This window comes from Gopherus evgoodei, chromosome 5 (assembly GCF_007399415.2).
Source record: "Gopherus evgoodei ecotype Sinaloan lineage chromosome 5, rGopEvg1_v1.p, whole genome shotgun sequence".
Classification (NCBI taxonomy): domain Eukaryota; kingdom Metazoa; phylum Chordata; order Testudines; family Testudinidae; genus Gopherus; species Gopherus evgoodei.
The window spans coordinates 91,966,604-91,993,370 of NC_044326.1; the positions used below are offsets into that span (position 1 = coordinate 91,966,604).

Sequence of the window (26,767 nt, forward strand, 5' to 3'; positions counted from 1 at the left end):
GTACCTGTATCAGCTTCGTGTTCTTTATTCTCATCTGTTAGAGGATTATCGTGAAGCTTCAAATATATCTCTATGGCAATTCGTGCTGCCTTGAAGTAAAACGGATGTTGTCGAAGTACATCTTCTAGTTTTAACAAGTCCACATAAGACCTAAGTGTAATCTTTCTCATACAGTAAGTGTGGAAGTCAAACTGATCATCTGTAATTTCTACAAAATGCTAACAGAAAACAGCAAGTTTTAGCAAGTATTAGCGAACAAAACAAACCTGAAATTCAAATACATATTTTCCTATAAACAGCTATGGAAAAAAACCCTGAAACTGAAGAAAAAACAGACAACTGATAATGAATCAGTGTCTTACATACTCAATTAGTGAGTGTCATTCAAGTTTTGGCACTTGGACTTAAGAAAAACATGACGTTCTGGGTGAAGTTACAAAAATGACATTTTTCTCCTAAAAGCTGACAAAAATAATTCCTGCCTAATACCCAATGTCAAAGAAGGAACTACTCTAGGACAGATGTAGAGTGCTACAAGTCAAGACCAATAAGCACAAGTTTAATTCTTTCCGACACTACAACAGTCAATAGAGGAGAGGAGAGTGTTGAAAAACTAAAACAAACGTAAAAGAATATGTATTATGTGAGAAAGAACTGAACATGAACTATAAACTTTTAAGAAAAAAGCCATGGAAGACTTTGTGGACTGGTCCAGCCTTAAGCACACAACTTGAGTAGTTGCAGAGTACCAAACAAAGTTTTGACTTGTGGCACAATTTTTCTCCTCTAGCAATTAAACCAGAGACAATTCATTATGATCTTTTGGCTACTTTCTGACATTTTGGGACTATAAAAGTCATTACAGTGGCCTTGTTTGTCAAGACCCATGCAGATTAAGTCCCAGTCCTGCAAGCATTTAGGCCCTTGCTTAACTTTATTCATGTGAGTACTTCCATTGAACACAATGGGACTACTCATATGAGTAAAAATAAACACACGTGTTTGCAGGATTAGAGCTTTATTTAATATCGCTGCAATTAAACATGGGTATAGGCGGCTACTTCACACTTGGAAGGACACAGCATGCCACAGGAAATTACAAGGTTTCTAAGGGCCAGACTAGAGATTTTAATGTTTAGATGAAAACATGCAATGACAGCAAAACTAAACTGGAAATTTTAACAGATTAAATTACTTAGATACATACTCTCTCAATTTCATGGCATTTCTTAAGTGCTTCTCCAAATTTATTCATTGCCTTGTAAGCCTGGGCACATTCTGTCTGGAACCACATGCACTGCATTTCATTCAAGTTCTCTACTGCTGAGGTTCCTTCCTAAAAGCAAAACAGAAATATTAGAAATAATCCAAAAATGTTTTCCTGCTCAGGCACACCTCAGTTTTCTCCTCGCTCCTGTCTTCCCTGAAGAAAAAGAGGAACAGACAAATGGAGGCAATAAATAAGGGCAGCTTGTGGCCTTAGTGCCTCTCTCAGCAATAAGAGGGCAGTCATTCGGAGCAATCTGATAAAAGACTATGCCAGCCTCTGCTGAAAAATAAATTTTCAGTTATGAAGAACACTGGCAAAAAGTGACCATCAAGTCTCAAAAATTCTTCACATGTAGCCCATTATCAAGATTTTAGTGCATTTAAACCTCTAATTTATAAAACAAAAACAGAGCACCTATCTAAGGCTAAAAATGCCCGTCATAAATAAGAAGTAATAAAATTGAACAACCTGCAGAGCACAAAACTGTCCTCCCCACAACTCCGATTACTCTCAGAAGTAAGCAGTCCAACAAATATGATTAAGGTATACTCCAAGGTGCATCTTAACACCCAGGATATTTCCGACATAGAGGATGAGAATAGCCTTTTCCAGAGACAAGGGCCCTCACAGAATACTATTACCAACTTTATGGAACGTCTATGCGGAAAGTTTAAATAGTCTGTTATTGAGATCATTTGGAACAAAAAAGATTTCACAAAGGATTCTAAATTTCTTAAATGAATTTTAAGAATTCATTTAAAATCTAAACTGATCTATGTGTAAGATCGCAGAAACTTCTGTGCCGACAGTAAAGTGCTGTGCTTTTGGGGAGGATGTACTGCATTTTTCATATGTAATAAAGAAGCTGAATCCTTTTAAGTGCAAAACTCAGCTTAACCTTAACTATGGAGCCATTATCATCATGTAAATGAAATCTAGCTACAAACTACAAGTGAAGCGAGCAATCTTCATAACTCAGCCAGAACAGGGAAAGAAAGCTCATTACTGACCAAAATAGAGGCTCAGAAGGACAGCTAAAATAATCAAGTGTAAAGTACCTTGCCTACGTCTACATTTTATTCATCAAAAATTATAGTAACTGGAACAAACCCTTGTAAACTTAGAACACATTTCTTCTGCCTCTTTAATCAAGTTGGCTTTCAACATATATTTTGCACATTTGGAGTTGATAAATCTGTCCGCTGTGTCCAAGGCCTGGGCTTCATCCATCCACCTTGCAGCTTCTTTAATGTTTCCAGCATGCTTAAAAAGAAAAATTCAAATCAAGCAAGCAAGGAAATTGTAAAATGCACATAGTTTTGCCTTATCTACCCACTCTTCATTAACAAATTAAACATTATACAATAGGGTTAATTTAAACAAGGTACTAAAAACTTTATTAAACAAACAGTCTTGCTTACAACAAAACAATACCTCAAAACAAAAAAGCAGCAATACAACTGCATCTCAATATTATAATTTCCCTCCTTTCACATTACAATCTCCAAACAGACCTTGTTAATCCATATTTTGCTAATCCACAAGCCTAAGAGCTCTTAATAAAACCAGGCCTCACTACAGCACTTTGAGTTGTTACAGAGAAGTGAGGTCAGACTAGGGTGTTTTTAGGACATGATTCTTTATAAAATAATTAACTAGTTTACTAGTTCATTATAATTTAGCAAAGTAAACTAAAAATCCAGTAACTGTCAAAATCAACAAAGTACATTTTGTGATAATACTTTTTTTTTTAATTGTTTGGTTACTTTCTAATTTGCAATAAACTCATGGATGTAAATTTAGGGAGCTTCTACTATGTGGAATTTTAAGAACTCATGGAAACATTTCTATGGGTCTTAGGTTTTATAAAAGTGTGCTTTACAAAACCCAAGTGTGCTTTACTAACCAGTATTAGTGCTGAACCACTACACAGAAGTACAGTCATGATTAAAGGTTTCATTGCAAAATAAAAGAGAAGTCCTATCTGATAATGAAGAACAAAAATCAATCAATATTACCTTATAGATTTTAGCCTTCACAAGGAAGAGTTCTATCAAGGTGGGAGTACTTTCTATTGCTGCATTTATGTATTCCAGAGCCATGGATGGCTGCCCAATTTTGTCATAATGTTGTGCTAAGTAGTACTGGACCCACAGTAAAGTGGTTGGAGGTTCTTCTTTACCATCATCTATGGAGGGAAAAGATGTCATATATTCCATTTAACCAGCATATAGCACAAGCAATATCCTATTGATGTAGTGTATAGAATTTATTGTTCATCTGTATATATAGCTCCCAACAAACTGATAGATCAGAAAAGTAAGAAACATGTTTACTTTATCTGGAGGGTAATCTTAGCACTTTCCAGTAAATTACTGTTTTAGGTCAAAGATATAGTACACACTTGCATATGTTAGCAATTGAAATGTATCATTGTGTTGGGCACTTACATCAGTATATTTTCAATACACCAATTTAAAACACTTTAAATATTTAACTAGCTCAGACTAAGCTAGCACCAATCTATTCTTATCTCATTATAAATATCTTTTAAAAGCTTGGGATATAGCTGGCACTGGAATAAAACTCACCTAGAATAGATAAATTTATTCCAATTTTTTCCGAAGTAACCCTAAACCATAACTATAGATATCTCCTTTGTGTGCAACATAAACCATGACTTTGAAAGGACTCAATTCGGCAAGCTGCTGAGCCCTAGACCCAGCAAAGCACTGAAGCACCAGTCAGTAGAGACTACTCAAGGCCTAAAGTTAAGTTCACTCCGAATTGGGAATGGAGTGCCCAGTACCAAAACAAACCCAAAGGCTTTAATTCTTCAGTACCTATGGCTAAGGCTGCATGTCTGTCAGAGAGGTCACGGATTCCATGACTTTCTGTGACCTCTGTGACTTTTGCAGCAGTCGGTGCGGCTGGCTCAAGGGGATGGGGAGCAGGGCAGCGCTTACCTTGGGAGGGTGCTCCCTGGAAGTAGACACCACATTCCTGCAGCTGCTAGGCGGAGGGGTCAGGGGGCTCTGTGCGCTGCCCCTCCTTACAGGCACCGCCCCTGTAGTTCCCATTGACTATGGTTCCCAGCTAATAGGAGCTGCAGAGCCGGAGCTTGTAGTGGGGGCAGCACGTGGAGTCCCCCTGGCCTTCCCTCCACTTAGGAGCTCCAGAGACATGCAGTCTGCTTCTGGGGAACTGTGCAGAGCCAGGTAGGGAGCCTGCCAGCCTCTCCAACTCCCTTCCCCTCCCCCCCAGCACCAGCAGAGGTCCCGGACCATGCACCATCACCCGCTCCCCGCAGCACTCATGGGGGTCCTCCCACTGAAGCACCCCCGGCAGCACCAGACTGCCCTCTGGGCCCAAGTTTTAGTTAGGGGTATATTGTACAAGTCATGGACAGGGCAGGGGCCGGGAATTTTTGTTTACTGCCTGTGACCTGTCCATGACTTTTACTAAAAATACCTGTGACTAAAACGGAGCCTTACAGATGACATGATTTACCCCACAATCATATTTTTACTTTTAATACTTTCGCTCCTATGAAAATTAAACAAATTGAGTTTTGTTCAGCCATGTCCACACAAACGTGCCCCCAATTTAAAGTTTTTCTTAAAAAACAGTACAAGTTTATGTTTAGATTTTTAATTCAGTTTGAGAGATTGGCTTATTTAAGTTTAGCTTAATACTGTAAAAAAAAAAACCAAAAAAAGAAACCAAGAGACTAAGCCAAAATGAAGTAAGCCATTCTCTTAGCTGAATAGAACCTCCATGCTACTTCCACTGGTTTGAAAAACACATCTTTAGTTAACTGGTGCAAGTTTACATGTAGAAAATGTTTTCACGTACAAGGAAGGATGAAATTTTAATTAACTGCCCAAAGAAAGACTTTACAAGATTGTGAAAGTCATCATTTCTTAAAAAAAGATGGATTGGCCAAGATATCTAAATATGGGAATTTTAGATCTAAAGTTCTTCTCTGTAAATAGAAAATGTTGTTATAAAATGAACAATATATACTAAATGGTATCAATACAGTTACCACATAATCCATTTTTATTTCACATGGCTGCCATTATTCTCTCATCACATTTAAGGGTGTCCCAAGCTATGATAATGAGTGTGAACAGCTGCCTAGGCTAAAACAGCATATATTTTGAGTACAGATTTAGAACATATTCAAATTCTAAGGAGGGCTACGGCTCACTTCTCCACTTTCAAAAAAGTTTTGGATTTTTTCTATTCCTTCACCTCTGCCTGAATTGTTACATATAACATATGATGGGCACAGTACTTTCATAAAGTATTAAATCATTGTCACTCACCATTGGGATTAAATAACCTGCAGCTTTTTAGAGACGTTTCATAACCTACCACCAACTCTTCTATAATTACCACCTACACATGCAAGGACGAGACAAGAAATATTAGTGATCCAGGTGTTATTTCACTTTAACATGAATGTCCTTGATGTTAGCTATACTGACTCTTCTATTGTAAGAGATCTACTATTGCAATATACTAAGTCCTAGTACAAAGGGAAATCTGCTCAATTCTCTTCTCTCCAGTTGGCATATAAAGGAATATGTCACAATTTTGTGTGCGCAACACCTAATTGGTTTCTGGTAAGTATTTCATGGTTTGGTACAACAACTGACTTAGAAAAGAGTTATGTAAATTTTCACAGTAGGAATTGTAGCATTAGATTTTTCCTTCTGTGACATAGAATAATCAGAAAAATCAAGTCAGTGACAGTAATACAGTGTCAGCTGGGAAATCTCATTCTAAGTGCTGAACTTCCAGGCCAAAGTAGGCTCCAACTTAACATAAAGTTGCTTTTATTCCTTTAGTGTATAAGAATAAATCCATATTGTTGGAAAGATTCATTTACCTTTTCTTTATCTTTGTACAATGATCTCAAAGTATTAAAAACAGGTGGACAGCCTTTGCTGAAATTCATCCTTAGAAACTTGTCCAAACATTCCTTAAACTTTTCACCTTTGGGGAAAAAAGATATGTTGATTTTGTTTTTACCAAATATTACTTTGCAATTTTAACGTTTTTATAAGGTTAAATAGGAAGTTTTAGCAAAAAATATATTGTGAATCTATTTTTATTGCTTGCCAAAAAATGCACGTACCAGATAAAAAGTTTAGCGGCAGTCTTCTTGGAACCAGTCCCCTTGGGTACTTAGTCCAGGCCTCTTCATAGATTTTCAGCCTCTCAAGCATATTGGCTAGAACAAAGCAAAAATTGGAAACTACTAAAAAGAATCTTTTTTGGTAATTAAATTACACACACCCCAGAATATACATAGCAAGCAGTAGCTGTATACTTAAAGTAACAATTAATTTGCAATGTAGTCCATTTTGAAAGGTCATTAAAAAGTTGTTTCAGGTACAATAGTTATGAGTCCCCCTGCCAATTTGTTGATTGCATTTTCCCCTTTTAAAAAAAAGGGTTTCTCTCCTTCATTGCTGTGTGAATGACCCAGAGGAAAACCAACTATATAGATGGAACAATTAAACTGATTGTATTTAAAGTGCTGTCAAAGGCACAAAGTAAATAAACAGAAAGAAATCATACTTCTGTCTGAAAATTGTATTGACTGTATGCACAAGATTACCATAAATGAAAGATCAGAGAAAAAATTAAACTGATATTGTCCCTTCTAAAAAAGAACTTTGCCTTCTATATCTACTATTCATACAAAACGAAGGACTACAGCACTTACAATCTGCCATTTTTTATTTATCTATCTTTTACCAGATGAAGACAAACAGAACATCAGGACAAAAGTCATGCAAGTCTTCCAAGACAATGCTAGTAACAAAAACATTATAAATCCCTTCTACATGTCAAAAATTAGACTAGAAGTTATCAAATATAAGTGTCCCTTTAAGAACATACTTAATGCATGTTTTCAATACATACGTAAATGACAACTAAGCAAAAATAGATTCTTGATACTCTATTATTACAAGCTGTAATATCATTACCTGGTTTAAGTGCCTTTTCTAAGCCTTTGTAATAAGCCCAGTTTTCAGGATTCCTTTCTTGCAATCCTCTATACACCTCAGCTGCTTCTTCCAGCCTGCAGAGTTGCAACAGAAGTTCTCCTGTTTAAAATCCATAAAGTTATACACTGAGCGTGAGGGAGAATGCAACAGCTAAACATCTGTAGTGGTAATTTGATGGTTAGACATTCCTTAATTCTTTGTTAATCTACATTTCTTAGACATGAATATCAATGGTATGACTCAAAATAACTTCAATTTTGAGATTTAACAAGTTTTCATGTTGATAGCCAACAACTCAATAAGTTTTTTAGTTGAGGACTTATACAGATAGAAGGAGTCACTTCATTAAGAGTGAGGAACAAAAATTAGATGCATCTTGATTAACATTTTTGAAGAACTATCTAAGTACAGTTCTGCCATGAAAAGTAATTAAAAATTATACATGATGTTCCATGTTTATAGTTTCTTGATGTCCAAATCAAATATGCGCAGTTTGCAAGTAAAAGGATAAGTTTATAAAACTCAAGTACGAAAAACCATTTTTTCAGATTTGTACATCATCTATTTGTCTAACTTGTGAGCTGTACTGAGAGATTCTGCAGGCAAGTTCTTCCCTCACTGATACCTGGCAATGGGATGGCATAGTGATAACAAAGATAGAATTTGGACCAGCATGTGTAACCAGCATTTCAGTTGATGCTACAGCCAGAAAACAATCCATCTCACTATTTCAGAGCTGCATTGACTTAGCAGTGTTAAAAAACAGTAAAAGTAATTTCACACACACACACACACACACACACACACACACACACACACACACACTTATTTAGAAGTAACTAGACAACTCATAACTGATGACACCTCCCCCTCTCACACAGCCGTTCAAGTAAGCACACTTGACTTAATTCATGAGAGGTGATCTGGTAATTAAGAAGGCATCGCTTGTAGAGCCAAGTCTCAATAACTTAGTGAATTTTGCTCTACAGAAAGGAAGAAAAAAAGCAAAGTCTTACCCCTCTCCTCTATTCCAGCAACTTTCACAGCACAAGCTAGTGCTTACTACAGAAATGTTAAGTTGGGCTATGGGTCTTCAAATAGCAGCCACCTTAGATAATCTTAAGCCAAGGAGAGATACCCCTGGCCCACCCACCAGCATGACAGGATCAGGAAGTAGTATCTCACAACAAGAGACCCAAATTCTGCCGTGGAAGGCAAGAGTTATCATTGCTGATTCAATTCTAAACTCCTATACATGCCAGAACACTTTCCAATAGGACTCAGTTATATTTCATTCATAATACTTTTTTTTATGCATTGTTAATATAAAAGACTCATTTATTTGTAGATTTTTCTGTGGCACTTATTTTTAGTACCTAAGCACATCACAAACATTAATAATGTAATCTCATAAGGCTGGTAGGGAAAAAAATAAGTCAGTATTATAGCTTTTTACCGATGAGGAACTGAAAAACAGATTAAGTAGTTTGTTCTAACTCACACAGAAGCCTGTGGAAAAGCTCATATTCAGAACTCAGATCTAATTCTCAGTCCTGTGACTTAGGACTAACCAAAATTTGTCTGATGTACACATTGTATACAGAGTACTACAAGGTAGTTCAGATGCATATCAAGTTGCAGAAGAGTGGTAAGATATTATGCTTGACAAATAGTATGTGATCATGTAAAGAAAACTGATGATATAACACATTCACAAAAGATAGCGCTAAAGAGCCACATAAACCAGGAAATGCCAGAACTGATGTATGTGTTTGCAAGATAAAAGCCCCTGTGTGCTTATATTTAATCATGGGAATCATCTCATTGACTTCAGTGGAACTATTTCTGTACTTAAAGTGTGTGAGTATGTGCAGAATCAGGTCCTTGGGTCTTCACTGAGGAATTTCAATGCCATCAGCAGTTTTTCACTGGGTCTCTCTGACATCCTGGGACTGACATGGCTACAACTAAACTGCATTACCATTCACTATCATTAGGGTAAACCATTTAAATGGAGGACTTAGTACCTGTCCCAACATATGGTATATCATGCCAGTGGTATACTGTAATTACAGTTTACATTTATATAGCATTTTTCATACTAAAGCCTTCTGTATAGTTTATATATACACATGAGCATCATGGAACTATGTCAGCATCACAGGTGGGACAGCACCTGAATATTAGCCTGTGCTAGCTAATACTCAACAGTGGGGAGAAAAAAAGGTTGTGCCATATTGGCAAACCCTACACTCACTAAATGTGATGTGAGCTATGGTGTATTTTTAAAGGAACAGAATCCAGCTAAAAATAATTAAAACCCAGTTTCTTGCAAGTTTTACCGACAACTCCTTATATTATGAAAATTTTAAAATGTATTTCCTCCCACAGTTAATGCTGATTTACCTTGTCCATTTTTCCCAGTTTGAGCAATAAAAAATGACTAGTCTATATAACTTCCTGACTTGTATGCCACTACAAACAATACTCCAATGTATAGAATGCAAACACTGTAAAGTACATTTAAAATTGAACTTTTGGTAAAAAATGAAGTTTAACAAAACTTAACAATATTAGCAAGTCCAGTGAAAAGAGTTTTTGCTTAATTGTAGACCTAAACTGGCCTGTCTGGTATATTTCATAATTCAGTCATATAAAAGTAGCTTATTTCTTTTATTTCTTGAACAGTATATACAGGAACCACACACAAGATTCCATACTGCAGATATGTACAAGCACAGCATCCTGAAGAGGCAAATACCTTTAGTTTCTTCAACAGCCAGTTTATCACAGATCTGCTTTTCATAGGTACCAAGGTGTTCCAAGGCTTCTTTGTAGAGTCCTGCTTCTCGGAGGACTTGATTCTGATACAACAACAGCTCACTGTATTCATAGTCCACCTTATCAGGAGACGTCTGAATGTAAACAAGGCATATGAGTGTTCACCCTTGTAGCATACACTTAAACTTAGGGTAAACTGAATTCATTTGGCTTTAAAAAATCTACATTTTATTAAATTGTTTCTGTGTTTGAAAGACAATTACTTTTTTTTGGCTCACAGCTAATCAAAACATATGAAGAATCCCATGTTTCCTTTTTTATACCTGTTGAGTCTTCCTAAATTCCTCTAAAATCTTTGCTGCCATTTCATAATCTTCCAGCAGATGATAAGCAATAGCATAACCAATCCATGAGGCTCGCTGTGCAGGTCGGAGCTGAAGTAACTGGTACCTGGTTTCCTGTAAGACAGTTGTAACTACTAATTTTCCTGTTCTCATGGACTCTAAAGTTCTCCATAAAATACCGTAGCTTTCACATTTCAATATATTTGTATAAGATTACTTAACGCAGTACAAAGGAAAAACTAGCAATTGTGCCAAATTAAAAAGCTTGAACTTCGATAAAGTGAAAAAAGGTAACAATCAAATAAAACAGTACTAAAGAGGTACTATTTCCAACTAAGCTGTCCTCATGGGCCAAACTAACATTAATGTAGGTATCAAAGCATGTACTTCTCTATCCTAAAAAATACTAAATAAAGAGCATCATTCCGGATGTTTCAGTTTGAGATCTAGGGAACAGTTCTTGTAGTAATGACACTTCAGATTTATCAAGGAATCTGTATGTATTCAGAGATTCTACCCAATTCAACATAAGTGGTTGCATGAAGAATGGCCAGTATAAGTGGCAGCCATTTTTATGGATATCTGCAAATGGCCTTTAATTAGTTTCAGAACCTAGCTATATGACTCCAGGGAGTCGTGCATTTTTTTTGACTGAGATTTCTGGAACAGCAAGTAATTTTAAAATATTTTTTAAAAGTAATTAAATACGGAGAGGGTAACAAGCATGAGCAATAAACAGAAAAGGATCATGAAGAACAGTGAAGAGTAATAATAAAAAATAATGCATAAAACTGGGGTAAGCTGCATTATGTTCAATCTTAATTAACCTTTATATTAAATGACCTAGCAGTAGAAAACTGCATGATGACATTCACAGATTTAAAACTGGGTTGAGTTTTGAGCTTCAGTCAAGACAGATTAAATACAAAGGGACTTGGAGAAATTAGAAACATGGACAGCATATGAGATTCAGCGTGAAACATGCAAGCACATATGTTTTGGGGAAAATATCCCACCTTCAATACATATGGGGAGATTAAAAACAGTTATTCTTAATTTCAGCAAATCAGACATGAGTCTGCAATGCAACAGGACAGCAAAAAAGGACAAATTCAATTTGAGGATGCATTTGTAGAGATGTTAGAGCAGTTGTTGTAGTCCTTGTCCACAGAAACAGAACACCTTAGTGCAATTGTACTTAGAATAGCATCTTCAGTTCCAAGTAACATTTTACCAGAAAACTATTGACAAACTGACAGGAATTCAGAGAAGAGCAACACACATAGTCAAGAGCTGCAGAAACTGGCTTAAAAGGAAAATAGTAGGTTGAAAACCAAAATAAGTTCAGTTTGGCTACAGGTTAATCAACAGGAGAAACATGGTAACAGTCTATGAAAAATCTAAAACCAAGGAATGAGAGGAATAGAGGCTTATATGGGGAATAACAAGGATGAATATATGGAAGAAAGTTATGAAAGGAAAACATTTTGTTTGAATATCAGGACAGTCTTCCTGATAGTAAACTTCATTAGGCAGAAGTCTCCAAAAGAAAGTTGTAAAAGCCCCATCAACATCCGGAACATTTATAGACTAGACAAAACTCAAAGTGTCCACTAGTGAACAATTCTGCTTTACCAGAAAGATAACCTAGCAAATTATACTCTTTATAAGAAAGTCATTAAAAAGTAGTCTTCGGCATATCTGAGTCTGAATGTCGAAAGTGTTAAGCATATATGGGTTTAATATTTTGATTCCTATGATCTTTAACCTGAGGAAACTGTATGCAAGTTACTAATTATTGCACTAACCCTTTCCTCTGTTTCCCTGGAAGCCTATAATAATGTAAATACTCTACTTACCCTGTAACCCTCAAGATCCCTCATTTGAATCTGTAGCAGAGAGAGATCTCTCAAGATTTGAAGATTGTCTTTATCCCATTTCAGTGCATTTCTGTAACATTTGATAGCTTCATCATACTTCTTGTCTGACCTCTGGAGAAGACCATAGACATGCCAGCCTGGAAAACTTTGTTAAGGACGCTACTGAAGAAAATCAATCCAGAATGGCAGAAAAAGAGTGCCTATTATTTTAATAATAATAAAAAAATAAAAAATCCAGCTTTGTAACAGACAGTAACATCACTAAAACATTTCAAACTGAAGATATAAAGCTTTTCACCAATTGATATTACAGGAACACGGTGTGTGGGGGAAGGGGACACATTAGTGCAATTCATTTTCCTACTGTTTGAAAGTACTATCAACTTGTACTACCTGCATTTTTAACTTACCTATACAGGCCCCAATTCAGGCACACACTTAAGTACATATTTAAACTTCAAGTATGTCACTAGTTCCACTGACATCAATAGGATAATCATGTGCTTAAAGTTAGGCACATGCTCAAGTACATGCTTAAATCAGGGCCATAGCAAGCAATTCTGAAGGAAAAAGGTTACACTTGCAAATACAATGGAAAAGAACAGCATGATTTCAATTCAACAACAATTCCCACAAAAGCAAGAACGTGTATTTAATTGCTTGTGCTTCCAAGGACAGCTTTATGACAAAATTTAGGTATGAAATTGTTCAGATAAGTTTAAACAAAACCTACTTGTATACGTACACACCTATTAAACTTACCAGTTGTAAACTTTCAATTTGGAACTGTGATAGATGTTGGCTTTTGTTCACATTCTATAAAATAAACAGCCGTCTCCGCATTCAGAAATGGAAGGTATATTAAAAAAGGATACAAACATGACTCTTTAAATCATTCCGTAAGCCTCTACGCACTAGTTCATATGCTTCCTCTTTCTTCCCTAGACAGTTCAGCGTTAGACCTTTCATCGCCAGGGTTTCTAAAAAACATTAGGATTCAATTGATACCAATCTATTATTTTATTAAACACAAGAGACATTCTATAAATCAGGGATGGGGAATCTTTTTTCTATCAGGAGACACTGACCCACAGAAAAAAAATCAGTTGCGGGCCACGCAGCCCTACAGGGTGGTGCAAAGGCTCGGGACTTCCTCTAGACTCTGAGGTGGGGCCAGAAAAAGGGGTTCAGTGTGTGGGAGGGGACTCCGGGCTAGGGTGCAGGAGGGAGTGAGGGCTCCAGCTGGGCGTGTGGGCTCTGGGGTGGAGAAGGGAGCTCGGGGCTGGGATGTGGGAGGAGGGTAGGAGTGTAGGCTCCAGGAGGGGCTCAGGGCCTGGGGGTTTAATCTAGCAAATGCCCTCTGCCTGCCCTGGCTCGGTGCTGCTCCCCGCCCCCACAGCTCCATTGGCCGTGGTTCCTGGCCAATGGGAGCTGCGGAGCCAGTGTTGGGGGCAGCGTGCAGTGCTTCCCTGATCGCCCCTGCTTCTAGGGGCCACAGGGACATGTCGGTCGCTTCTGGGAGTTACATGGAGCCAGACAGACTTTTAACAGCCTAGGAACCCTAACTCCCCCCCGCTGCGGGGTGAGCCAGGGCACGCGGCTCCAGACTCACAGGGCGTGGGAGATGGGGTTGGTACTGAGGCTCAGGGCTTCTGGCCCACAATGCAGAGATTTGCCACAGGCTGGATGAAATGAAGCAGCGGGCCACATCTGGCCTGCAGGCTGTAGGTTCCCCACCCCTGATATAAACTAATAACTTAAATCATATAAATATTCATACATAAGACTTTAGACTCAGGAAAGTTAGCAGCACAAAGATTCCAATTATTCTATTTTCAGGTACAAAAGATTACACTTATAGCTTATTCAGTTAGCGTATGAGGCTCAAACAATAAGTTCTGTATCATATTTCCAGTATAAAAAAACCAGTTTTTTTTAACCAGAATACCGGTATTATAGAATACTGGTTCAGTATTCTACTTTAAAGCATGTCAGTTTTACCTATTTTCACTGGTAGGCAGACATAGTCTTCCCTCTACTGGTAAGGAGTGCCATGTCTGTTTAAATAGTCCATTCTTTAACAGAAAAGGGAGTCATTTAAAGTGGCTTTTAGAAAAGGACAGTGATGCCAGTCTAACAGGTAAAAAGGAAATTCCTTTGAGTACTTCAAAAGAGAGGTTTAACCGAAAGAGTGGAAAAAAAAAAGTTGGGTGGCAAAAACCCCTTTTTTCTCTTCCAAACTGTTTCCCCCTCACTGGAGGATCAAGATGGTAATTCTAACTGCCATGCACATGTGGTATTTGACACAACTCCTTCTCCAAATCATGTACTGCCTTTTCAGATATGAGACAGAGAAAAAATAAAAAGATTAAGGACAAATATTAAAAATGTTACATCAGCAATAAAGTATCACATTATAGTGCAGGGTTTCTAAAAGTTACACTTCGTACTTCATCAGGTTCCCCTTAAAATTATTTATGCAAAGTATGAACAAAAAGATGCTAAAAGATTTATGAAGTTTTACAGAAAATCTCTTGAAGTATGTATTACATGTCTTAAAGCATATAATAAGCAGGATATGGTAGTTTTATATACCATCTGAAGCTCACCTCCATGTTCTGCAAACTTTGGATTAGAAAGGATCTGTTTACAAAACTTCAGCCCATTTCTGTACTGTTTATGTTCATAACACCTCTGTAGAAGAACAACAAAGTCAGTAACTTTATTTACAAAGTTAACACAAATGTTTTGCAATGTAAAAACAAAAAGCTATGCCAGTATAATTTCAGATCTTGAAATGTCTGCTTGAACAGTTTTGGATTTCAAAACACAAATGGGCAATGTCTATTAACATACCATTGTAATGTTAAGAATATCAGTCATTTGTACCAATATATTGGATATTATTGATTTAAGCAATATAGCTCTTACTGCTAGAAAAACTAATATTTTATGTCCTTGGCAATTTTATTAACAATAGGAATCTGTGGCACTTCATCAAAATTTAAAAATATCTTCATACTGTACCCACACTCACACTAAGTAGATTATCTAAACACTTATCACAATGTAAGTGATTCATATTTGAAGATAATGTTCCTCTATAACAACTCATTAATTCAGAATCTACATTATGGAAGCCATATTAGAATATCCATAAAAGTATTCAACTCCTTTAAAACAGATTATTTAATAAATAAAAAAAACAAAAATAAACATGCCTTACAAGTGTTCAATCAACTTTGGCGTAATGCCCTTCCCAAGGGGGATACAGCATAACACAAATCTTCTAGATGGACAAATGGGGAGAAGGGCAGTTGTGATGGCTCTTGGGGCACCCAGAGCTGAGAGTCACCTTGTTACAGTGGGAGTGAGTCTTGCCTGTGGCAGCTCTGGGTTAGCTCCATATCTCCTCCAGGCTATGCGAGCCCTCACTCCACCTTGCAGGTTAGCAAGAGGTGTACTCCAGTTCCTGAGCCCCCTTGAAGCATTCCCCTGTGATATCCAGCCCATGACACTGGCTTCTCATAGAAATCACAGATCCTCTGCTCCCACATGAATAATGTAGCCCAGTTTACCAATTTTACCTTAAATCACCACCCCTCTATAACACACAGCTCTTGTAAGCACTTAATATAAAAAAGTTTTAAGTAAAAAAGAATAGAGTTCCACTAAAAACAAGAAAGTGTGATGGAAACAAGTGGTTACAAAATAAAATAAATTCATATAACACAAACTAGGGCCTACAATTAAGTTACCTTTCCTATTGAATAAAGTAGGTTCCTTCCTCCATCCCCAAGTTCATTGTCTTGCAGAGCAAATCTTTCATGAAATACACCCCTTTTTACCAAATTGTCTCCTCAGTGAATGGATGCAGAGGGTCTTTTTCCACCCCCTCATATACTGAATCAAATATTTTGTCTTTATTCACAGATAAGGCAAGCTCTTGTCTGTTACAATGTTCCTTTTTACCTCCAAGTGGTTTTGATTGTTTGCAGTTGTTTTGGTGGTTTTCCAGTGACTGTTCTTGGATGGGGCAAGGCTGGACAATTGAACATATTACATAATTGGCTAGCCAGGGCAGGGTGACAACTCCCTCCCACATGAATGGGTCATCACCAAGACACATGGTTACCTCGGGACTAATTTTTACTCCAGGGCCATAAGGGAATATTTTTCAATATAGTTACATTAATCCTTAAGTATTACCCATACACTCTTCTCATAATGATTATGAGTACTGGTAAGTTACAAACTTGCAGCACAGACCTCACACTTCATTGATAAATACCATAAAAAAGTGATGTACTAGGTACAATGAGTTTGTCAGGTCTGAGAGAGGAGTAGATAAAAGTGAACCCATCTGCCAGTTGTCACCAATGAGCCTCTGTCACAGAGATTATTAATGTGAAATGTAATCTTTATTGGCCATGTAGGCAGAAAAGATTGGGAAAAGAAGCAAGGTTCAGATCTCTGTAATCTCTCTGAAAGTAAAGAGTTTCTAAATTAGGTTGCCAATTGTCATTGCAGATGTCCAATGACATAAGGGATGAGCCACTGGGTAAGCCACATGTTCACCCTCTCTGATCTCACAGGACAGAGATTAAAGTTTTTACTACTAAATTCAACCATTGTGCCTACCCTCCAGAAGTACCCACATGAAGTCATATATACGCCACCTTGAAGAGCATCACGGAAAGATTCAGCTACCAAATCAGCAGGTGCAGAATGACAGTTTGATGTGCTTTTCATAGATTAAAGGTACACCAGTGGTGTTCACTCACTAAATTGGATCTCAGTGAGAAAAATATCCCAATGGTTATAGCTGCCTGTTGTGTCCTGCATAGTAACTACGAGGTAAAGGGGAAAATCTGCAGCCAGAGTGGAGTGCAGAAGTGGAGAGGCTGTCCACTGAGTTTGGACAGGCAGACAAGTGGGCCATTAGAAGAGCTCAATGTAAGTGATGGGGTTGAGGGAGGCTTTGAGAAGCACTAAAATCATGAGCATAGTAGTGTTCTGTGCTGGACTGTTCTCTGAGCCTAAATATTTGGGTGCTGCTAAGAACTGTGTAGTACTTGCTGTACATTTATAAATATTAAACTGTTTTACTGAAGCTATGAACTGTGTCATGCTTGATTTACATTTACACCTGATTGTTTCTTCTTGAACCTACAAGTGCTATACACTTACAAGTACTGGGTGCTTACAGAACCACTATGTATTCTGAATTATATACTGTGAACTAATGAACATTTTACTTGCAAAAATAAATAAATTAATTAAATAAATAGAAATTTATTGTAGTAAAAACAGTTCAGAAAAACCAATGTGCAAAAAAAAAAACCAATGTACCACATATACTCATTCATAAGCCAAATTTTTTTTAGTAAAAAAGGGAAGCACCAGTGAAGGGTGTCGGCTTATGAACGGGTATAGAGAGGAGAGGTGGGACAGAACCCCTCCCCCCAACAGAAGGAGCAAGGAGAGGCAGCACAGCCAGCAAAGCCAGAAGGGAAGAGGTGGGGCCAGAGTCTCTCCGCTTCTGGCCACGCTGCCCTCCCCCCAGCCTCCGAAGTAGCTGCGCTGCCCAGCCCGCCGGAGCATGCCACGGCAGAGCCACCCAGCCCAGCCCACTGGAGCCATGCTGCCCAGCCCGGCCCGGCCCAGCCCAGCCCGCTAGGGCCATGCCACCCGGCCTGGCCCGCTGGAACATCCTGTGGTCCCGCCGCCCAGTCTGGCCCGCCAGAGCAGGCTGCGGCCATGCTGCCCAGCCTCCCGGAGCAACTCCAGCCAGGCCAGAGACATCCTCCCTTGCCCCGCCCCAGATAAGGTGGGAAGGAATGGGATGGGGAGAGTGTGGGGGTCCTGGGCTAGGGGTGGGGTCATGTGGGCAGTGGCCAAAGGGGTTACTCCCTTTACCCCCAGCTTCTCCCCCCCAAAAAAAAATTTCCCCACCAGTTGCTGTCCCGGCCCATCAGGATAAGTAGCTGGCATGCTGGAACACTTTGTTTACTTAGGGTTACCTCTGCGCCTGCGGACGCTTGAGGTAAACAAACCATCTCAACCCACCAGTGGCTTATCCTGATAGCCCGGGAGCCAACGTTTGCTGACCCCTGAATTATAGGGTCAGCTTATGAATGGGTCAGAAAATTTTTTCATTTTTACTTATCCATCTTGGGGAGGAGGGGATGGCTTATAAATGAACCAGCTTATGATCGAGTATATACGGTAATTAAAATTGTGGCTACACATATACCAGCCGTGACTCTCATAGATCAGCGTATGTGAAGCTGTAGTTTTCCTTGTTGTCCCTTGGTGTGGAATAGCAGGGGTAAGGTGGCAGCCCGTGAGGCCACATGGAATGTGGGGGAAGGTAGGTGAGCTGGCCATGCAATTCTCAGACAACTGCAAAGGGTGGGGAGTCCGGGATTGCTGGACCCGTATGTCAACCAGCGTTGGCTACGTGGCATTTATGTTTGCTGCCTCAGAAGCCCCATTATGTGTTGGCGCATTTCCCTCTCCTTTTCCTGCTGGGATTCCTGGGCCTGTCTCTTGTCCACGCTACCCTCTTCTTGCTGTCTGACATGTCGGCCCTCCAGGGCCTTTGTTCGTGGTCAGATGCAGCACTGGCTTGCAAGATCTTACTGAATATGTTCTCCTTAGTCCTCTTCTTTCTCCTTCTCATTAAGTTGAGGTGTGCTGAGAGTGTGGCAGTGGCACCCATTAAGGCCAAACTGACAGCAGCAGCTGATTAAAACAGAGAAGTGTATCACTTGATTTACAGTCAGAATGGAAAAGGAGAGAGAAATTCAGAACTCCCTTCCCTTATTCCAGGTAAAAACAAAAAACTTAATATGACATGCTTATCATCACTTTAGCTTTGGAGTGCCTTTGCACAGCACTTTCCTCCAGCCCCAGCCATGGTGAGGAGGCAGTAAAGATTTATGATTGTATGAATCAAAATTTTGGTCCTTATTCCATGGGTACAAGTATAGGGGAAATGGCACTGAATATTGCACTATTTAATACAGGCAGTGACAATTTTAGCTGATCTCTCACTCTTGAAGGTAACAAAGGCACAGAAAGCACAGCTGCTACTGGTGTCCCGACCTGTATGCCACTAGCCTGTTTAATGCACTGGTGCCAGCCAAACTCATTGAAGAATGGCACAGGAAAATGTTCCACTGTGGAGGAAGAGATAACGCAGCCATCCATAGAAACCTTTGGGAGAGGATTTCATGGAGAAACTCTGCAAGTTTAATTGAGATGTCATTGAAAGATACCCTGTGTACATAAACAAACTGCTCCACCAGGTTGTCCCTGCCTAAACCAATAAGAAAATGAAAAGCAGATACCAACTCTACTCTGTTTGTTGTGTAAAACACTGCAAGGGAAAATAGATGCACACACACCCCCAAGTTTCTTTCCCCTCCACTGGGCTAATCTGTGTTTGGCTCGCAGGACTGGCTAGATGGTGGTGGAAAACAGGTTCTGGCTCGTGGCACGACTGGATCCCTCCACTGCATCTTCCCCGCTCCGTCACCACACTGTTCACAGACGGGGGTCTCAGACTCCTCCAAAGTTTTCAGGGTGGTCTACTTAATGCTGGTGGGTTCTGTGCCAAATATGGCATGAAGCTTGGTGTAAAAGCAGCAGGTCAGCAGCTGAGCACAAGATCAATTGTTGTGATATGCCTGTTGCAGTTCCCTCACTTTCACATGGCACTTCATACTCCTTTGCCTGCATCCCCTGTGTAATCTTCTCACAGATGTCCTCATTCTTACAGTTGGTCCACAGCTACGCTTGGATAGCCTCTTCTCTCCACAGGGCAGGAGACACAATACATCCTGTCTATTCCATGGAGGAGTCAGTCTAGTGTGTGGAGCGGGCATGGTCGGTTGGGCAGTTGCACACTCCAAGGAGAGCTATTAGGTGTGCTCACCAAGCAGGACAATCAGGAAAAAGCACTTCAAAGGGTGTTTTTAAATAGGGTGTTGGGGTGGCTTCCAGTCTCTGTGACTCCTGGCAGTCAAGTTCTGAACTGTGACTAAAGTGGCTACTGCAGAGGGAACGTGGCATTGTGGGACAGCTGCTGGAAGAATGTTAGGATCAACACAGGCCACACACTGTCTACGCTCACACTACATCCAACTCAGTAGGTCAACGGGAGCTCAATGTCACAGTGGGAGGTGGTTTTACAGTGTTGCTGTAACAGGGCATTTATGTTGGGAGATTACAGACTACATTCAGAGTTGACACATGCACAAATAGAGTTGACGCAAAGCAACTTATATTGACCTAATTTTGTAATTGTAGACCAGGCCACAGACATATGCCATGTAGTTATTAGATAAAGGTTTCTGGCAATATTTATCTAGCTTAATTTGAATTTGATCTTCAGTTTATCATCTGATCCTTTGTTATTTATTCCTGGATTAACAGAGAACTGAGGGACTTATCTACTTCTCAGAACCACACTGATCACAAAAAATATCATACTACAAAGGAACGGAAAGCAGAAAAACTGAAGTTTTCTATCAGTGCCTGGTACAAGTTCAATGACCTAGTAAGTCTTGAGAGTTTTCCTCTTGGTAAGTCAGAGGAAAGTATATAGTAAAGACACTTTTCAGCAATAAGGTCTTAGTCTATGTCATGACGACTGTATATGGTATCCTTTCCTGTTCTCTCCACCTCCTTGTCCACTTCTCCCTTCTATTGTCTTGTTCTTGCTAACTAGATTCACTTGAATGTAGCTAATAAATGTTATTTGTATGGTACGTAATTTTCTAAAATTGTTACCAAGATGTTTACAGTCAATTACATATTTAACAGATTTTTTTCTCAGCAAACGGGAAACCACTAGCAAGATTCAAATACTAAACTGTACACTCTCATTGCCTACTGTTCTCTGCTCTAATCACTAGATTATTCAGCTTGATCTTTACTGATTTATTTTTTCATTAAATATTTATTCTAGGGCCTTGGAAGCATGGTGTGTACTATCTAGACTGCGCCATATAATACAGATTAAGTGAGATCTATAACCTATAATACCCTAGTAAGAATCCAACCCCCTACTCCCATGTTGAGAACGAGCAAGGGCTCACATTCCAGTATGGGTAGAGACTCCCAAGCAGGAATTAGGGAGACCCCTCTTGAATTACCTTTTGTCTAACAGATGGCCAATAAATAAATCCTTACTACCACCACCCACAATCAACCCTTCAGATGTTAAAAGGTTGAAGGAGCTCTCTCTTTGTTTCTCCCCAAACTCTTCCCATCCAGAGCCTCCTGGCTGCCAGCAGGATATGGTGGAGGGACTCCACTTCTTTACACCTCACTCAGACTCCTGGTTGCTGCAATAAGGGGCTGGAGGATGGTGTGCCCTTTCTTCAACTTTCTGGATTAGGCATGGCAAACTGGTCAACTGACTTACTATTATTTGAGCATGGTCAAATAGTTAAATATTCCAGCAAGAATGCCCTCATATAGGTGGTGACCTATGTTTTTGACTGCATCATGATGCCATCTGTTAAGAAGCCCTACTTCAATATTTGGATCACTTACTGTACTTCATACTAATGCCACGTGTTGGGGAAAAAAGGGAACTAATTGGAAGTTGAGCATCTTGATTGGCTGGAATATTCTAGAACAAACATTGTATGTGTAGCTTTATTTGTATACCATGCCATCACCACACATAAATTTACAAAAAGCACATTAAACAAGGTAAGACACGGCTTCTGCCCTGAAGAGCTTCTTCCTCTACACAAAGAGAAATGTGCAGCCATTAAGTCTCTCCCTTAAACAAAAGTAACACAGCTATTAAACCCCTCTAGTACTTCCACCCAACCCTCAATAACTTACATTAAACGCCCATGTAAGTAAACCCTCACTCCTCCCCCTCAACAAAAATCCCCTTCGTACCGCACATTTTCCCAGCAATACTTTGCTGATAATATGCAAAGTTCTAGGCTAATGAAGGAGGTGTAACATCACATCTCTGTAAAGACCTACTCTTCCTGCAGCTGCGGATTAGTCCATTTTGTTTGTTGCAAGAAGATGGACTGCCTGCCACCCTTCCCCTCCATGTAATCTGTAAGGCTCCTGGGAGGGAGGGAGAGGGCAACATGCCCGAAAACATTGAGGGGCTGGAATCTTCTAGTACAACAGCTGTTAGAAACAGAACTGCATGGTTACTGGTCGATTGAAATCCATGAGATACTTCATAAATCTAGATATTAATGTCTCACTACTTCTGGAATGCTAACAGTGATATCATAATATACGCAGAGTAAGGGAAAGCCAAAAATAATTGGTATGGACATTTTTTACTACACAAACTTGGAAAAAACTAAAGCTAAACACAAGTACTATGCTTCTGACTATGTGAAACATATAGATAGAAGGAGAAATGCTTGTTAATATGTCCAGCTACTGTCAAAGACGGATTATTGCAGTTAAACAGCAAGAAACATAAAACTAGTCTACATCAAAATTTTTCTTATGTGCATTCTTCTACTTTGTCCTGAGCAGCTGCATCACAAAGCATGGCATCTTTTGATGAAGACAGTGATATGAGTAACAATGAAAGTGAAGCTAATTCCATTTTTTCACATTAAGAATTCTGCTACAACATCTTTTTTAACATAAAAAATTCCTTACTCCTGGAAAGACTTCAGACGCTCATCAAATTGGTATTAAAAGGTTTTTTGATACAGTGTCCTCTGACCAGAAAAACAAACCTGACTATATATTCACTAGAGGTATTAATGCCAGCAATAAACCATTTAATATAGAAAAAAATCCTTATGTACTAGATTTTTTTCATAAGTAGGAAACAGCTTGCAGGAAAGTCTTCTGAAAGCCAAAAGTGGACGTGAAAAACAATTGGTGTTCTTATTCTTCAAGTTCCTCATGAGTCTCTAGTATCTGATGGATGAAGCAATATTCACAGTGAGAACGTCATCAGCTTCACGGCAACAACTCCACAACCAGTGGTTTATTCATTCCAATGCACAAATGAGCATCACCAGGCAGCCCAGTATTGCTGACAATACAATAAATGAATTGGGTCCACACAGAAGAGTATTTCAGTTGTGACTGAGAATGTGACTAATGTGAAAGCAGCTTAGTCGTTGCTGATAAATGAGTATCCACATCTTCTGTGTCATGAGCATGCTGCTCTGAGGAGGCAGCATTTCACTGGTGATGTTGAAGACCTGACAAACTTTCTCGTCACATATAAGAAAAGTGAAAAAGCACTGTCAAGTTTTTCAAAAATAAAGTACCAGCAGCCATTTTCAACATCATTTAGTAAAGCACTTGATTTCATCCATGCTGAGTAAGTCTTGCATACTCAGTGGGGCTCTTCTATTAAATTCCTCAAAGATCTTCCAATATACAAGAAGACTTTTCAATCAGCTGCTGCTTAAGAAAGGGTGGCTGGGTGCTGCCCCCAATAATCCTCACTCATTTTCTTGATGATGCAGTCTTTTGGATGCATATCAAAAATTCATTTCACTATTTAAACTCGGAGCTCAGTCCATTCAGAATATGAAGAATTATAGTTCTATATTGTCTGATGCCAACGATGATTCTTGAATATGAAAAACATTTGTAAGAATACTGAACACAGTACATATACAAAAGCTGATGAGAAAGAGACAAAATCTCAAAAAAATCAAGTAATCAGTCCTGCCCATAATGCTGCCTACCTTCTTGATCCATGCTTCTTGATCACACTTTCTGATGATTAATTTGATTCAGTTGGTGCCCTCATAGTGGCTGTTGCAAATGTTAAAAGACATACACACACAAAAAAAATTCTGATGGAAGTAGAAAATTATAAAGCAACAAGCAACCCATTCAGATATAAAACAACCAATCCCAGCTGTTGAATCAAAACACCTCTTTCTATCATGGTGGAAAGGGTCATGCCCAATTTCCAGTTTAGCTACAGAAGAAGAAATTCTTTTCATACTTCTGTATACTACTACTGCATGCACAGAACAACATTTAACAAATGACTTCCTTTATAGTTGCTATGTTTGTTTTATTTCCATTACAAAAGAAAAACAGTAATGAAAGAATGACAATTATGCAAGACTGAACAGTTACATTTTTTAAAAGTTCATTTAATGATGTTTTGCATTTTTCTGAGTTAAAATAATGCAGTTAAAAAACTTGTTTTTTGTAATTAGGCATAAGAATCTAAAGCTAATCCTTTTGGAGACCATAAAGTCTTATTCCTTTTGTTATAGTAGTTATTGTTCTAACAGATTAGTGCTTTAAAATATTTGGCCATTTTCCATATTTGACAATATCTGACCAATGTTTGCAATTGACTGATTATTTTGGACTGGTCAAATGCCCAGCTGTATTCTGGCTGCTACAACGGGGTCGTTTCTATTACTCTATCCTCGCAGCCACCAATTTAAGTTCCGCCTCTCTATTTAATATCTATAATGCCTGCATCTGCTGCTCAGGGCTTCCCAAAGAAACTGCTACAGAATAAAACTTGACTTGATTCTCATCAGTTTCACTATGTACCCACAAGGTTATAAACAACCACAATGAAAACTGACAGGTCTTGTCAGTGATCACTCTGATACAACTTTGGAAAGCTCTGAGCAGCAGCGTTAGCACTGAAGTCATGTGTGTGTTGTCTTATGTCTGTAATGTACTGGTTTACATTTGGTATTAATATGGAAAGTTTATCTTCACACCTGTAAAGTCTAGAAACTTTTTTTTTTTTAAATCTGCAAAAGCTACTTCCACTAATTCTCCCTCTTCCCCTCACCAGAGGCAAGTACGCAAATGGACTTTTCCAGCCCTAATTTACCCATCCAACATATGTTTATTTTCTCTCAAAACGGAGTTTTCATTTAAATGGCCATGTATGTATTTTCTCTACTAAAGTATAAGGATACAAATCAAGTAAAGGACTAATATCTGAGTGTGAATCATAGTGTTAAATATATGGCATTAGCTGCTAAGACAATGATGCATTTCATATATCTTTACTTCAAAGAAAAAAAATATACAGCTGCAGGTCATTTTCTGCCACAAAATACCAGCCATCTTCCTATTGTGCATGCATTCAATCCCTTGGACAGGACATTTAATAGCTGTCCCCACTTAAACTCAGTTTATTGCCTAGAAACTTCAATCACTGAACAAGCTCTTCCATGTTCACTAATGACCACACTAACAGTAGCTGTAACTCTATGCCCCCATTGCAGGCTCCCAGAGCCTGAGTATTTACACCACAATTAAACAGCCCCATAGACTGAACCCAAGTCAGCTAACATGAGCCAGCCCCAGGTGTTTAACTGCAGTGTAGATGTACTGCTTCCTTCAAGCAGCCAGAGAGTCAGGGTAACAGTTTCAATACTCACACCATTTTCAACCCTCAGACTTGCGGTTTGTTAGCTACTATGAGGATGATAGTGGGAGGATCTCTCCTAATGTATGTCTGCTAAACTTGAGCTGCTAATCGATGTTAAAAGCAGAGCTGCCCTGTCTTAACCTCTATTTTAACCTGAGTGAGTTGACATGCGTTAGCTAACCAGAGTTAAGAACACACACTTTTTTGCACGGACGACATATCATAGGAAGAGAATAATTAAACAGTGTACATTTGGGTCATGTTGGGAACAATTTCTTTGCAACCATAAAAAGACTAAGTTTTCTCTAAATGAAAATGTCAGACTTGTCTTCCTTGCATCATTAACTCAAGCTATAACTTGAGTTTTGCCACAGCCTGACTTTCATCCACATACAAGAATTTCTACTTAGTAACGCAGTGGAGATGCTGCAGCTCAAGTTACAACAAATCATCTGCTGCTAATCCAGTCACTCTTAATATCACTGTGTATCTTGACTGTTTTGCAATGTGATCACTCACTCTGCTCTCATTCTAGCTCAGTGGTTCTCAGCCTGGGGCCCACGGCCCGCTTATGGCCCAAACAGCATACAGCTGCTGCCCATGTGACATCCTCAGGGCCATACAGGTAGTATTGGATGTGGCCAACATAACACATTGTGGACCATATATGCTCCCCACAATGGTCAATAAGTTGAGAACCACTGCTCTAGCTGCTCAAATGTAGTAACTCCAGTGTACTAACTCAAGCTCCTTGGGGCAGTGAAGACAAGCCCAGGATTCAGAAAAAAGTTGGCGACATTGACACGAAAACCACTACACACGACAAGAGGATTTTTTGAGCTCTGACCCTACCAAACAACACTGTGGTCCCTAGGCATCTGATATCCCCACACTATCCTGACAGGGGTCCCGGTTCAATGACAAATGACATACATAAGATGGAGGATTGGAGATTAGAGCACCTCAGCAGAAAGATGTGTGTTGAATCTGAACCAGCTGTGCAAACCACCTGATTAATCCTATGCTAGAGAGCTAAAACACTAATAAATAGCCTTCCCCACTGATGTAAAATCCTG

The 26,767-nt window shown here is 39.1% G+C and overlaps 1 protein-coding gene across 1 annotated transcript in view; it reads right to left on the reverse strand.

The window, feature by feature from the left end:
* Positions 1-26,767, reverse strand: part of NAA15 (N(alpha)-acetyltransferase 15, NatA auxiliary subunit) — a 58,311-nt gene that overhangs the window by 25,441 nt on the left and 6,103 nt on the right. Inside the window, exons 2-14 of the mRNA XM_030563763.1 lie at positions 14,911-14,995; positions 13,177-13,281; positions 12,281-12,438; positions 10,401-10,535; positions 10,058-10,211; positions 7,276-7,395; positions 6,417-6,512; positions 6,168-6,274; positions 5,602-5,674; positions 3,289-3,458; positions 2,381-2,533; positions 1,208-1,336; positions 5-218 (exon numbers count right to left, since the gene is read on the reverse strand). Of these exons, the coding sequence (XP_030419623.1) occupies positions 5-218; positions 1,208-1,336; positions 2,381-2,533; positions 3,289-3,458; positions 5,602-5,674; positions 6,168-6,274; positions 6,417-6,512; positions 7,276-7,395; positions 10,058-10,211; positions 10,401-10,535; positions 12,281-12,438; positions 13,177-13,281; positions 14,911-14,995 (1,699 nt within the window). The remainder of the gene's footprint in view (positions 1-4; positions 219-1,207; positions 1,337-2,380; positions 2,534-3,288; positions 3,459-5,601; positions 5,675-6,167; positions 6,275-6,416; positions 6,513-7,275; positions 7,396-10,057; positions 10,212-10,400; positions 10,536-12,280; positions 12,439-13,176; positions 13,282-14,910; positions 14,996-26,767) is intronic.